This window comes from Ruditapes philippinarum, unplaced genomic scaffold (assembly GCF_026571515.1).
Source record: "Ruditapes philippinarum isolate M1 unplaced genomic scaffold, ASM2657151v2 ctg2668_1_1_1_1, whole genome shotgun sequence".
NCBI lineage: Eukaryota > Metazoa > Mollusca > Bivalvia > Venerida > Veneridae > Ruditapes > Ruditapes philippinarum.
In genome coordinates this window covers 42,144-58,264 of record NW_026862639.1, presented here as the reverse complement: position 1 = coordinate 58,264, position 16,121 = coordinate 42,144, and the positions used below count along the sequence as shown (strand labels likewise).

Genomic DNA, 16,121 nt, shown 5'->3' with positions numbered 1-16,121 from the left:
ATAATGTATTGTTTGCTTTTGTACCTATGAATTCACTTTTTTTAGGTGAACTTTTACTACATATATTGGAAATAAACTTGTCAACAACTCCCAGCATTAAATAACTATTTGTTTACATGTTTAGTTTCTTAGCGTAGGTTAGGCCGAAATACACATCCGTTCTGTGTATTCATACTATTGTGTTCGAGGTCCTTATCCGAAGACTGACGGAAAGGGCCGAGTAGTTGCGACGAATTAGTAACGATTCGCCACACTAACGATTCGCCACATAACGATTCGCCACAGAGTAATAACGATTCGCCACAGTTAAATAACGATTCGCCACAGTATGATTATTGATCTAACAATGATTTATTTAGTTATCAACATTTTTTTCCTTTTGATTCGGTATAGATGGATACCGAAAATAAGCTATTTTCGCGAAAATAAGATATCGCTACGAAAATAAGATTTATTTTTGAAATAGTGCATTTATCTGTTTAAATAATTATGTAAGTTATATATTTATGCATTCTTTGGGTGATTTTACAGCAAATTAAAATTTCAGAACCAAAAAAAAATATCTAAAAAAGTACAGTTTGAGCCGAAAATACATACGTACGAATATAGCTCAAATCGCCGTGTGAGCGAAAATAAGATCGGGTCTACGAAAATAAGATTTATTTTTTAATATAATGCATTAAAATGCAATTTTGTTGTTATTAAATGATTTGTATGAATGAAATTATAAAAAATGAAATATTTTGTAATGAAATATTAAACGTTTGTTCGGTAAATATGGTAAATATCCCAAATAGTATAGAAAGAAGGCATGCGAAAATAACCCAAGATGGCGACTACGAATATAAGATCATAACTTATAAAATTGTATTAATTGCAAAAGTAAATTTTCTCTTATAAAACAAGAAAAGGTAGTGGAGTGAGAAAGCATCAAAATAAAAGCAAGAATTAACTAGTGCGAAAAAAAAACCCCAGAAACAACTACTACAAGAATAAGATCTACTGTATATAGAATATATACAAAAAGAAAATCTATACAATACTCTACGAAAATAAGATCTGTAAGTATGAACAATACAACAATACAATATTTCTTTATTTTGTCAAGATTACATATAATGTAACAACAGACAATTTACAAATAATATCAGTATTATAACATATGTGGGTTAACAATTTATATAGAACGAGACATGCAAAAAATATTTCGAAAACAACAGTTTATAAGAATAACGTGTCTAATGTTATGAAAGTTTTGATTAAATAGCCTTTACCAGGGGAACAGTGTAAAAACCGGGCATTTTTGCATGTACACAAATAAGTTCTATTTAGAATAATTATACAAGTCAATTTCTCCCAACTAGTACTTTATATCTAGCAGTTTTCATACTATAAAAAAATTGGAGACATTAGAATAAAACTAACAGTATCTATACGTTCGTAATAATCTCAAATAACTGTATAAATACAAAGACACGATTTACCATTGTGTTGCACGATTATTTTGTAGTAATCATGTCAGTCTAGGAATTTCATTCATAAAGTGGATTTAGTCGGTAGCGTTGACCAATCAGAGTAAATTTTACCTGGCGAGTTGTTTAATTTTATTTATAAGAAGAAAGCAACTTATTGTTTCAAAATATATGAAACAAACATACTTAAAGATTTCAAGGTAGCATAGTCGGTACTATTTAACAATTCATTATACTTGATTACATTTGGATGTTTATAATAATATTCTGGGATATATTTTTTCCGTATGACAGTAAAACGTTTACAGGACATAATTGCGTGAAATTCGTCTCCAAGTGTTCGGCACTCTTCGCAGATACGCTCGTTGTATGGAGTATTGTTATATCTTAGAATTTCTATCGGAAGACGGTGATTAGCTGGTACGAAATTTAAGAAGCGGTATGTACAAGTTTTTCGGTAATATTGTTAAATAGTCTTCTCTTTTATGTTCTTGTTTATACAAATAATATAATTTTCCTTTGTTTGAGGCTTGTAATTTTCCATTCCAATCTGTTATAAATTGATCTACTAGCACTTGCTTTATTAGTAAATGGATATTTTTTATAGTGATATCTTCTTGATTCAAGAATAGATAGGGGAAACCTGTATTGTTTAAAATATCTTTTACTGAATTTAGCCATCTGTAGGAATTATCACTTTGAATCATTATTTTGTAAATAATATTTGAATATTTATTCGAATCATTTGTTTTTAAAATATTCCAAAACCGAATTATTTTCGTATTGATATTTATTTGCAACGGATAACGCCCCAATTCCCCATATAACATATAAGCGGGGGTACTTTTCCTTGTATTTGTAATTTTTCTTAGAAAATCTAAATGAACCTTTTCTATGTCGTTGTTATTTTCTATACCCCATATTTCGCTTGAAAATGTGAGTATGGGTAAGATTGTGTTATCAAATAATTTAAGCTGAAGATCTAAAGGTAGATTTAGGTTAAAAATACGTTTGTATAACAAATGCATCGCCTTTTTTGCTTGGGTTATAATATGGTCACGTGCTTTGTTAAATTTGCCAGTCTGGCTAAAAACAACTCCCAGATACTTATATTTTTCTGTTATCTCAATAGGATGATTATTTATGTAAAATGTTAGGTTACGAGTACCGCGTTTATTCGAGCCGAAAACAATAACTTTCGTTTTTTCTGTATTTATTTGCAGTTTCCATTCGTTGCAGTACGAGTAGAAATCATTTAAGCATTTCTGAAAATCTTGAGGGTTTCGCGCCAGAATAATAGTATCGTCCGCGAAGAGAAGAGCTAGGATAGTTAGAGTTTCTATGTTCTCGTCGGATGCGTAGTCTAATGTAATCCCAGAATTGCCTTTTGATGTCAAGTAAGCTAAAAGGTCATTAAGATACAGGGAAAATAAAAGTGGGGACAAATTTTCCCCTTGACGGACCCCAATATCGCACGAGAACATTGCTGAAGTATTGCCATTTAACTGGATACAAGATTTAACCCCTTTATACATATTGCGGATAAGTCTCAGGAATTTTCCGTTTATTTCAGTATCGATTAATTTTTGGAAAAGTTGCGCACGTGGTAAATTATCAAATGCACGAGAGAAATCAATGAATCCGACATATAGTTTTTGTTTTTGTTTTTTTAAAAATTCTATGAGAAAATTCAATGTAAACACATGATCAAGAGTTGACATATTTTTTCTAAAGGCAGTTTGATTTCCATGGATCAGGTTATTTGTTTCGACAAACCTTGTCAGTCTATCATTTAGGACACTAGTGAATATTTTTGAGAGACAGGATAAAATCGTAATGGGTCTATAGTTTTCCGGGGAAAGTTTCGAACCTTTTCCTTTATAGATTGGAATAATGTAACCCTCTGACCAAGTACTAGGGATAATACCAGTATCCAATATCTTGTTGAAAAGTTTTGCATAGATTGGTAGCATAATATTCTTAGTGCTTTTAATATATTCGTTTGATATGGAATCGGATCTACTATATGCTTTACCATTTTTACATTTTATGTACATACGAAAAAAAGGTTATACGAAAATAAGACCTCTTAGTAAATAATACCTGTATGAAAATAATATATGTATGAAAATACTTATACTTGCACGAAAATAAGATCCAATGGAAAATCATGATGCTCTATACGAAAATAAGATCTGTAAGAAATTAAAACCTGTATGAATTGATATATGTACGAAAACAAGATCTAATTGAAAATATGATTTTTGTCAAAATAAGATATATATACGAAAATGAGATACGTTAAAAAAAATGCCTGCATGAAAATACTATATGTACGAAAATAAGATCCTACTGAAAATGTGATCTATACGAAAATATGATCTGTAAAAAAATTACTGTATGAATTGATATATCTGCACGAAAATAAGATCTCTGCAAACATAAAATCTGTATGAAAATAATTTTTTCAACTAAGATTTTTACAAATATTTTTATAAGGCCTGTGAATATGAAATACGAAAATAAAACAAATGTATTTGTAAGAACATAATATCTGTGTTAGAATGATACGAAAAAAAGATCAACAATAAGATATCTAGCTATATGAAAATAAAATATCAATATGGAAATGATTTATACCAAAATAAAAGATAATTTAAAATACGTGTAATATAAAAATAATATCTACATTTAGTAAAAGATCAGTATATTACTTTATTGCTTTAGTGCTTTAATCAGATAATGCACGGACAAGATCTTTTTATTTGAGAGAAGGAGAAAATTATACAACGTATGACACGTGCACATGGCTATCGGCAGCAATCAATGCTCTAATACGATGATTGGATTATTGGATTTTCGCACTTATCGTAATTGAAACACACTTATAAAAGCCCATCATTAAAGGTGTTTATTGGCGATTTATCACAGTCACCATATCAAAATATAGATATCTTATTTTTTTTTAAAAAGATTTTTGTTATCATACAGATATATTTATACACAGATCTTATTGTCGTTAAAGATTTTATTTTATAAAGACAGTCATTTTCATAAAGAGTCGTTTTTCACATCATTCTGATCCAGATATTATTATCATATGAATATTATTTTCAAGTAAATCTTATTCCTATACACACATTATTTTCGTACAAATGTTATTTTCGTATAAATCTTATTCGAAAACAGACATTATGTTCATACATATCTTATTTTCGTGGTATTATTTTCTTACAGATCTTATTTTTTTCGTATAGATCACATTTCCTATAGGATCTTGTTTTCGTATATATAGTATTCCCATACAGGTAATATTTTTTACATATCTTATTTTTATATGTATCCTATTTTTGTAAGGATATTATTTTCATTTCACAGATCTTACATTTGTAAAAATCTTAGTCGAATACAGACATTATTTTCATACAGATCTTATTTTCTACACTAATAGATCTTATTTTCGTAACCTTATTTTCGTATTAATTAACATTATTTTCATACAGCTTTTATTTCCTTATAGATCTTATTTTCGTAGAGTACTGTTTAGATGTTATTTTCGTACGGTACATATTCTTATATAGATTTAGATCTTATTTTCGTAGTTGTTGTTTCAGGTTATTTTTGCACTTGTTCTTTCTTTTATTTTGATACTTTTTCACCACAAACATTTCTTATCTTATAAGAGAACATTTAATTCTTAAAATTTATTTGCAAAATCATTAAAAATAAAATTAATACTATTTTTAATATAATTTATGAACCATGTAAATCTTATATAGCCTATATTTTCGTAGACGCAATTTTGGTTATATGTTCATGAATGCGTTCTTTCTATACTAAATTTGGAATATTTACCCACGGATTTATATGTACCATATTTGCCGCACAGACGTCTAATATTTCATTAAAAAACATTTCAATCTTTATTATTTCATTCATACAAATCATTTGACAACACCAAAAAATACGTTTAAATACATTATATCAAAAATAAATCTTATTTTCGTAGACCCGATCTTATTTTCGCCTTACACGGCAATTTGAGCTATTTCATACGATGGTATTTTGGGCTCAAACTTCACATTTATTTTTTTTTTTTGGTTCTGAAATTTATTATTTCATTCATACAAATCAATTATTAACAGCAAAAATACGTTTTAAATACATTATATCAAATTCAAATCTATTTTCGTAGACCCGATCTTATTTTCGCTTTACACGGCAATTTGAGTTATGTTCGTGAGAGTATTTTCGGCTCAAACTTCACTTTTTAAAAAAAAAATTTTGTTCTGAAATTTTAATTTGCTGTAAAATCATTCAATGAATGCATAAATATATTACTTACATAATTATTCAAACAGATAAATGCACTGTTTTAAAAATAAATCTTATTTTCGTAGCCGCGATCTTATTTTCGCGAAAATAGCTTATTTTCGGTATCCATCTATACCCTTTTGATTTAATAATTTGACAATGACAATAATTTGATAATGTTTCTTAATACAAGTAACATGAACTTAAAGCCCCCATCGCGGATTTTTAGTTTATTAAAGTAACATTATTACAGGAGTACATTTACAAGAATGTAATTATATGTTGATTAATCATAAACATAAATGTCAATTTATATAAGAAGAAGAGAAGAAATAGTTTATTTCGGTAACTTATAAATTTACAATATCTCGTTACATACAATAATTACAAATATAATAATTCTGTGGTGACATGACAAAAGCAAAGAAAAAAAATAATAAGAAGAACATAAAAAGTTTTAACTGATGACATTCTTACGGAGAACAGACAGCTGCAAATAAAGGAACAAAGAACATCACAATATCATTATCATTCATTTATATATATGTCAAATATTAAAAAAAAGATATTGCAAAAACATGTGATCATTACGAAAATTGATTTACGATAATTGATTAAAGAACGCATATCTAAAATATTTGTCACACCTTTTATTTTAACAAGCCAATCACCTTAAATTGTAGAAATATTGAATTGACGACGAAATAATCATTTAATTATCTGACAATGTGAGCAGATTTCAAAACAATGCGACAATTAAGTAATAAAATATGTTAGTTATATAAATAACTTATCTAAAACGTGTAATGTAATTTTGGTAATAAAATATATTTTTTGTCATTTATTCAATTAAAGCTGTTTTCTTTTAATTTTCCAGTACAATGTATATATAAATAACGAAGTTTAACTTATCTACAATGTGTAATGTAATTTTGGTAATAAAATATTCATGTGTCTTTATTCAATAAAAGCTGTTTTCGTATAATTTTCCAGTTTATATGAATAACCAGGTACGTGTGTTAATATACGTACCTGGAATAACGAAGTTTTTCTCATCTACAATGTGTGATGTAATTTTGGTAATAAAATATTTATTTTCATGTGTTTTTATTCTATAAAAGTTGTTAGTATATTTTTCCAGTTTATATCAATAACGAAGTTATAAAATGTGTTATGTAATTTTGTTAATAAAGTATCTGGTTTTCGTGTGTTTTTTTATTCAATAAAAGCTTTATTCAGTGTAATTTATTTATTTACAAATGAAATATATAATATAAAAAAGTGTTCCATCAACAATTTGAAAACAGGTGTGAACAAGTTTGTACTTGAGCACGTGGCGAATCGTTATTTAACTGTGGCGAATCGTTATTACTCTGTGTCGAATCGTTATGTGGCGAATCGTTAGTGTGGCGAATCGTTACATTACCGTTGCGATTGGTCTTAGACCCTAATCCAATTTAACAACAATGTCAACGTACATAAAATATTATTTTCAAAAACCAATACGTAAAACTTTAGAAAAATTTAATAAGACCATGGTATTTTTTGTTTACAAAACTTCTGAAAAAATACGATATTTCGATTTAAATACTTTTCTATTGAATAATGGTACGAATATACAAAAGCACGACATATTATTAGTACGAATCGTATACTGAAGAACCCGGATGTTGTCAATAGCAACACAACAAGCAAGATGGCGGACACGGAAAGTGTTGATACTCACGACACAAGTAATGAGGCTGGAGACGATCCGTTACAGGATTTAACAGACGAACAATTATATCAACTTGTTGAAGACACGCAGTAAGTTATTCCTGTATATATTTGTGTTTGATTGTTACTTTAATATTGATTGAACAGCTGTTCAGTCGGAACATTTTTTATCAGTGAGACAGTTTGACATCATAAATTTCAGACATTTAGAAATTAGTTTAGTACAAAATAGTAGCAAGTGAAAATTGAAGAGAAATGAGCAAGGAAGCGGGTAGTCCAATAAAGGCAATATATTACACGTTAGGGGCTTGCTAAAGTTGCTTTGCCAAAAAGCAGGACTAGGAAGCGGTAAAACACTCCTACATGTAGTATTAATATTTCGACTGCAAGACCTACCGATTTTACAAACTGATATTAGATCTACATAGATGTTGATATTTACAAGGTAGCGGTAGATCAACTATAAATGTCTATTTAACTTTTTTTTCCAATACTGAATATTATTATGAGGCATTTGTCGCAAATGTTGACTGTCATATTATGGCGTAGATATGACTTTTACTCTTTATCCTTTTAAATTTGCATATAAATAATGTCTTTAATTAATTAACAGTTTCCTGACAATGCGCCTGCTAGTCATAATCAGAATTGATTGTTAAGCAGTATCCTGTAGATGTAGATATGATTAAAAGCCTTGGCTCACAATTTATTGGGCTAGATTGATCCTTGCCTATGTATATTTATCATGGCCTACCCAGCATCAAACATAGGCCTACATGTATGGTAACAGTCACATAATCTATCTTCCATAACTGTGAAACCCCTCTCGAGTACATGACTGCCCATCAAAATCGCAAGAAAGTTAAAAGTAGTTGTTTAAAATGAGGATAAAAGAAGAATATTAAAAATGTAAGAAGAATATTAAAAATGTAAAAAACGGGGCTGGAAAACTACATGTTCATTGCAAGCTATGGCTGCACTAAACTGCTCTGAGTAAGGAGTAGGGCAACTGCAGAGGGTAGGTGGTTCCAGTGGTATACTGTCCTAGATAAGAAGGAGAATTTATGATAGTCTGAAGTTGTTGTGAATAACCTGTATTTCTTGTAACACAAGGGATGGCCATGGTGTGATGTTAGGGAGACGGGTGTAGCAAAATGAAAATGAAATAAAAAACCAATATTTCATGTATTTCTTTTCTTCTTTTTTTGTATAAGCAGCAAGGATTGGATGTAAAATTTAAAAAAATATAAATGTTGTTTATTGTAAAAATGTTCTCCTATTTTAATATCTATGATTAACTTGTATGTTTTACCTGCTGTCAATGGCATAATTTTATTAAAAGTTATTGAACAAACTCTACCTTGTTGATGATTTATAACTTTATATCTTAAATGGCTTAATTTAAGCCAGCTAACATAATGTTTGTTGCTTTTTTCACTGTTTTGTGTATCTACTTTATTTATATAATTATAATTAAATAATTATGATAATAAATATTTAACTTGAAATTCTGCTATTGTGAAATGCAATACTTCCTCATTTTCAAATCTTCACTTCCAAATTCACAAGAGAATTGAACCCCAACTGTCTGGCCATCAGTAAGTTTTATATTTTAGTGTGTTTGACCTGCAGTCTGAGGACTTGGGCTTATCTTGTATAATGTTTGTATCACAAGTGTTTTAGTTAGTAATATTTAGTTAATAGTGAGCCTATATAGCTTCAGCAGTACTAATGTATAAATTTAAGCAGTGTTGGTGTTTAATAATTATCAATTTGTGTTTGAGGAAAAACAAATGTGCCATCTAAAATTACAGGCGTGCCAATGAAGTCCTTCTTACAGAAACGCAAATGTTTGAGAAATACCTCAAACGTGTTGAACCAAAGGATGGAGCTGGAGCAGCAGCTGGCCCTGGTGCCACACCATCACAGTCTTCACAAGATCTTGTTCGTAGAGTTGATAGAAAAAGGTCCAAGTCACGCAGTAGTAACATTGATAAATCCCTGCGGCTCACAGCAGAACAAAAATGTGACATTGCCCAAAGAGAAATTGATGAACTGAGAGAAGAGATTGATAAACTGAAGGAAGAGTCTGAAAAAGTCCTTGATCTATACAAGGTATATCTTTCTTTGAGTTGTTTAGAAAATAATTGTATGACAGACAGTTACTAATTTGACATATTATATTAACTAGTAAATCTTTCACTGCTTTGATTTTCAATATATTGTAGCATTACAATAAACATTTCAAAAAGTAAGAGATAAATTAAAACAGTGCATGCAATGTTTACTTTTCTTTTTAAAGTCAGATGTAAAGTTTTTAATAGTTTATTAAATTGTGACTGAGTAAGTTAACATACTAGAATTTTAAGATATCTATATATTTTGAATGTTATTAAGTTAACAAAGTTTTAATCAATTCTACAGGCAATAATGGAGGAAGCTGATCTTAGACTAGCAGAAACTAAGAAGGAGTCTTATGAGTTTGACAGAGATATAATGAAAGGTGCAGTCAACCAGTCGTCTGGAAAAGTTGTAGCTGAAAAGATTGTTAGATACTTTGATGATAAAATACGATCCAGGGTATGATATTGTTTACACTATAGTTTACTCCTGTGATTAAATTATTTCTCTTTAACCATACATTATATTATTTTTGTAACTAAGATATCATAAATTAATGGCTTAAAATTAATTTATGCATACTATATCATGTTTATTCACTTTTTTTCATGTAATATCACTATGTAAATTTGTAAGTTACTTATTTGTGTTCATATTTGTAATTATGATGATTAAAAACAAATGTTACAGTTTGTTCAACAATTTCTTTCAGGATACTTTGATTGAAAAGTTAAGATTGAAAAATTCTACTTTGAAAGTTCAGAAGAAAAAGCTACACCTTCAACTAAAACAGGTTTGTGATATTTGATATATTTTTCGTATTTCTTTACAATTCAGTTGATTTCAAGTTAAATCTTGCTTACAACAATGTTTGAAAAGTTATATGTATGTGTTACCATGTTTTAAGTGATTTGAGTAGATTTGTAGAATGTGATTAACCCTATAGAACATGACCAAGTACATTTATAGAACATGATACAAATGTATTTAGTAGATTTAATAAACATGATTGAGTAGATTTATACAGTAATTTAGAAATATTAAGAAACAGAGTGTTTACATTTACCATGTTTTATAAGTGATGTCATTTGCCAATGATGTGCTGAATACAACTGTCAAAAAATAACTTGAGACACATCATATTTTAGGAAGTAAACTTAATCTATAATAATTTCATTGATGAAACATGTCATAAATTGATGAAACATAATTTTACAGAAAGAGGAGATGGGTGAAGTGTTACATGAAGTCGATTTTAATCAGCTGAGAATTGAGAACCAGCAGTATTTAGAGAAAATAGACGAGAGGAACCAGGACTTGTTGAGACTAAAACAGATGGCTGGTACCACAATACAAGTACTCAACTCATACAAGGTAATTATATGACTATATACATATATATACCTTGTTCCAGATCACACTCTAGTCTGATACACATTTTATTTCTGTCTGGCTGTATTTGTGCATGTAATACACGCATTAAATGTAGAAAATATATACATGAATATAATGATATCCAATACACATTTGACAAGATTTCCATCGTGAAATTAAAGGCTCTGTTTTGGTTTTATTTTTCATTTTGTGTCTTTTTTTCTTTTTTCTCCTTTTTATCTGTTTGATATATAATTTGTAATCTTTACGAAGTCTTTGATACCAGTAAATAAATAAATAGATAAATAAATACTATTTCTTACCTTTGTATATTTGAACTTATAGCCTTTAAATTTCTATGTACCTGTATATTTTATAAGAACTTCAAATATTACAGAAAAAATTATCAACATTGACACTAGAGTCTGAGAGGTTAAAGTCTGAGATTACATCGAGGGCTGATTTATTGACTAGAATTGATGCCGAAACTACAGTTGTTGAAGCTGTAAGTAAAATTCTCATAACTTTCTGTTTTAATACAATAATAAGATTGTTAGATTTTAAAAAGTATTGTATTATGTTATTTATTTTAAAAGTTTATAAAATGTCTTCAGAATTGATTATACGTTATTAGAATTTTAAATATAATGTACATGTAAGTTTTGTCTGAAGTTATACAAAGTTATCATATCTTTCAATATTCAGATTGAAAACTAGTATTTGGACTAACTTGAAATGATTAATACTAACATGTATATAAAATTTACATGCAATTTAGAAAAAAATTCTTCAGCAAATATAAAAGCTATGAAAGTGTGAAATTTGAAATTCAAGTCATCCTTATTTGCAGGAGCGGTCAAAAGCTGAAAAGAGAAATCGTAAATTACGTCAACAGTTAGCGGATTATCGTGTACCTGAAGTGATGGAGTATGTCTCTGAGAAAGCAGATTTGTACGAAATACAGAAAAAAGTAAAAAGTTGGGAAAGGAAAGTTGAAATAGCTGACGTAAGTAAATTTCCATACTAGATGATTTATGTCAAATTAATCTTGAAATTGAAAATTGCAGAAAAATATTTGATATAGAATTGTCATAGATATAAACAATTGTCATATTTTGAGTTTAAGTACTCTGGTATATTTGCCATAATTATTTCAAGAATAGTGTTTGGTTTGTAGCAGGCTATCCTACTCTATCAGGTGTTAACTTCTGTTGTTGTATGCACTTTTATATCTCTTATATCCATTAAAGATATTCAACTGAAACTTAATTCACAATCATATTTTAAAGGTTTTCTATCAATGACCCATAACTTAACATGGATTATGACTAAATTATAAATTAATGTTTAATTTGGAAATTTTCTGGATAAGATGTTAGTCAGCTACAGATATTCAAAAGTTAATATTTCTCAAGTCTTGAAGGTCATTTGCTTCTTTATGGTCACTTCAACATAGTTTTTTATTTCATCATTCCTCTTAATGAAGTAAGAACAATACAGCATGGTCCTTGTCTGACTAACAGGTTATACTTACTTGTTTAAAGTCACATAACATATATAATTAATTACAATATTCCTACTTTTGCATGTTTTGGGGTTAAAGCTTACACTAAAACAGTGTAGGAAGTTGTGGGGAGGTATAAGGGTGGAAGAAAGTAGGAAAATGGTATTCCAACCATGGAGTGGGAGGTGGAATTTTAGGCAACAGCAAATAATCAAGATAAATCATGAGGAAAGGAGAGGTTGGTTAAAACTTTCTGTATCTAAAATATGATTTATACAAAGTTGGAGAACGACATGATTGTGTAGATGGATTCAATTTTATCCTTTACCTGCGGAATTTCTTAAATGGACTTTTCCAGCTTCCATCTTGAGAATTGTCAAGTCTCATTTTTGGATTTATCTAGATGAAAATTTCAAGTTAGTTTGCCTACAGTATAGAGTCTGGTCAGACTGCACAGATGCACAGTTTAAGGCCTGATTCCAGTAGGTTGAAGTGGGGTTTCTAGCAAGTTTACCTCACATTTTAGCCAGTAAAGGTCCCATTCTAGCAGTTTAAGGTTCGGTTCTAGTGGGTAAAGGCCCGAAAGGCCCGAATCTATCAGGTAATGACCTGATTCAAGCCCAACAGGTTAAAGCGAGTTTCTAGTAGCTTAGGGCCCAATGCTAGCAGGTTAAGGCCCAATTCTAGTGGGTTTAGGCCCCATTCTAGTAGGTTTAGGCCTGATTCTTGCAGGTTAAGGCCCAATTCTAGGGGATTTAGGCCCCATTCTAGCAGGTTAAGGCCTGATTCTAGCAGGTTAAGGCCCAGTTCTAGTGGGTTTAGGCCCTAGCCCCATTCTAGCAGGTTTAGGCCTGATTCTTGCAGGTTAAGGCCCAATTCTAGGGGATTTAGGCCCCATTCTAGTAGGTTTAGGCCTGATTCTTGCAGGTTAAGGCCCAATTCTAGTGGGTTTAGGCCCCATTCTAGTAGGTTTAGGCCTGATTCTTGCAGGTTAAGGCCCAATTCTAGTGGGTTTAGGCCCCATTCTAGTAGGTTTAGGCCTGATTCTTGCAGGTTAAGGCCCAATTCTAGTGGGTTTAGGCCCCATTCTAGTAGGTTTAGGCCTGATTCTTGCAGGTTAAGGCCCAATTCTAGGGGATTTAGGCCCCATTCTAGCAGGTTAAGGCCTGATTCTAGCAGGTTAAGGCCCAATTCTAGTGGGTTTAGGCCCCATTCTAGCAGGTTTAGGTCTGATTCTAGCAGGTTAAGGCCCAATTCTAGTGGGTTTAGGCCCCATTCTAGCAGGTTATGGCCTGATTCTAGCAGGTTAAGGCCTGATTTCAACAGGTGATGGGTTAACATTAATTGTATAAATTAGCATTTATTATCTACTCAATTTATGTGGCATTAATTTGGTGTACATGTGATATTTCAGATGGCTTTAAAGACACACAGAAAGACCTGGCAGCAAATGAAGATCAGCCATGAAATGGCAAATCAGTTCCACATGATGGAAGCTCATTGATTTATTTTACCTTATTACATTTACAAAATATATATGATTATAATGTACATAACTTTAATACCGCATCACAATATAATGATTATCCTTTGTATATAATTATGTTTCTGTTGATAATAAAGTCTGTGATTTTTTTGTTTGATATGTTGGCATTTTTCCTTTATTTCCCATTTGATATCATTTACATTTATATCATCATCAGGTTTTATTCATCAACTTCATGTTATTATTTAGTCATAAATATAACAACAAACTCTGATAAAGTTACTTTCACGCTGTGATCTTTTCTGATATCTTCTAATCAAAGATATTTCTCACAATCAAAGAGAGGACAGTCAATAATAAGTGCAGTTTATAATACATTACAGTAATAAAAGAAAACACAACTGATTTTGGTTGCAGTGCAAAAACTTTAATTGTAGATTTTTGTTGTGATTAGTCCAAATAATGTTTTAAATTATATCATAATGTCCATTTATATCTTCTGTATCATATGTACACTATACTCATCTTTGAGAAAAATATTTTAATCACAAAATTTATTGAATTCTATGAAATTTCGTATTGAAAATGTATAATATGAATAAAAGAATGAATAAAGTTTGTATTGGAAACAGCCTTTACAATTACAGATCATTTAATGTTGATCTTTTCTTTAAAAAAAACTGCCAGTTTTTTTCCAATGACATTTGTATATACATCTTGTGACCATCAACAGTGAGTTGAATTTAAAACATAACATATCTACTTGATTTATAAAATTACAAGAAAACTTATGCCTTTATTGCAACAATTACCAACAATGACAACAGTGACAATTATTCTGCTGTAAACAGATGTTACTATCTGACATTGAACTTCATGTTTATATTGGGTATTATTTTAGTTGGTAACTATAACATTTATATTTTCTATTTATATTTGAATGTGTATTGTTCTTCATAAGAATATAGTTTATGAAAGGGTTTATCTATTTAACAGTTAGTATGAAGTATGATATGGTTATTAAAGTTTGTCAGAAACTGTATAATAAATCTTATTATCAATTATCAGTATTATATACAGTGAATGTCAATGTTTCATTTTCCACACAAGTATTTTCACTTTAAATCTGGAACAGATTGATTCAGGACAAAATAAAAATACTGTATGAGAAGTTTATACTTGTTGTCTGTGTACCATGTAGGAAACTAATATACACAAACTTAATCAGTAAGCTTGCCTGTTTTGTATCATCACAAATAAAACATAAACAAGTTGAATGAATTTGATGTTTGGAGAGAATAAATGCATTTACAAATTATATCATATTGTTTGAACAATTCATTTGTTCCCATGAGATGTTTTATAAATTGTTTCAAGTCATATAGAGATGTTTGATTATGAATAAAGAACACTTATAATTGATTTTCCTGTTTCTTGTCTGTTAACATGTTATATTTATATAAATGTTGGTGAAACCCCAGTTTCTTTATGTTCAATCACATCTTTTATAATGTCCTACATTTAGGAACGGGCACAGGTTAAATTATTTTACTCTATACAAAAGCAATGGCTATTTTCACAGTCAATCATGTTGTACCCTGTAAGAAAAGTAGAAAGGCATAGAGGATATTTGTTTAGATTAGTGTAAGATTGGAATATATTTCAACAAGTGAGCCCAAAAGGTATATTTCACGAGTGGCGCAGCCAAGAGTGAAATATGTACTTTTGGTGTTCACAAGGTAAAATATATATCGATCTTACACTAAACAAGTTTTCTTTTTATTATATTTAAAATAATGTTTAAAAAGACGTTTTTACCAAATACTAAATGAAAAGTTTGCCAAATAATGATACAACGTGCTGTCATTTACGACGTCACGTCAGTAAGTTTGTTTCCTGTACTGTGCATTCTGGTATTTAATTGAAACAATGGGCTTAAATTCAAAACAGTGAAAATTATCAAATTGATAATTTTACTGATTCAAACAGTGAAGTAACAGTTTTATATTTCACTTATATATTTTTATAAACTATCAAAAAGCATGCAATAAAGTGGAAAAATACACAGGCAAAAGTCTTTTGCCTTATGTGACAAGTAAAAAGGTATTGGTTATTTCATTGGCAAGGTGTTTTG

General features: G+C 29.7%; 1 protein-coding gene across 2 annotated transcripts; it reads left to right on the top strand.

Annotated features, from left to right (window-relative positions):
- Positions 1-7,437: 7,437 nt before the first annotated feature.
- On the top strand, positions 7,438-14,256 carry LOC132719683 (coiled-coil domain-containing protein 113-like). 2 transcript variants are annotated; one of them, XM_060703497.1, is made up of 9 exons: positions 7,438-7,592; positions 9,317-9,617; positions 9,927-10,082; positions 10,336-10,416; positions 10,842-10,997; positions 11,395-11,502; positions 11,848-12,003; positions 12,601-12,739; positions 13,916-14,256. In XM_060703497.1, the coding sequence occupies exons 1-9, from the start codon at positions 7,483-7,485 to the stop codon at positions 13,966-13,968; spliced, it is 1,260 nt and encodes a 419-aa protein (XP_060559480.1). In that variant the 5' UTR covers positions 7,438-7,482; the 3' UTR covers positions 13,969-14,256. The 2 variants fall into 2 exon arrangements, with proteins under 2 accessions (XP_060559480.1, XP_060559481.1); XM_060703498.1 differs by lacking the exon at positions 12,601-12,739.
- The last annotated feature ends 1,865 nt before the right edge of the window (positions 14,257-16,121 follow it).

Coding starts and splice junctions, on each gene's coding strand:
- LOC132719683 (XM_060703497.1), top strand. CDS start 7,483: ATGGCGGACACGGAAAGTGTTGATACTCACGACACAAGTAATGAGGCT. Junction 7,593..9,316: donor CAACTTGTTGAAGACACGCA/GTAAGTTATTCC, acceptor CTAAAATTACAG/GCGTGCCAATGAAGTCCTTC. Junction 9,618..9,926: donor AAGTCCTTGATCTATACAAG/GTATATCTTTCT, acceptor TCAATTCTACAG/GCAATAATGGAGGAAGCTGA.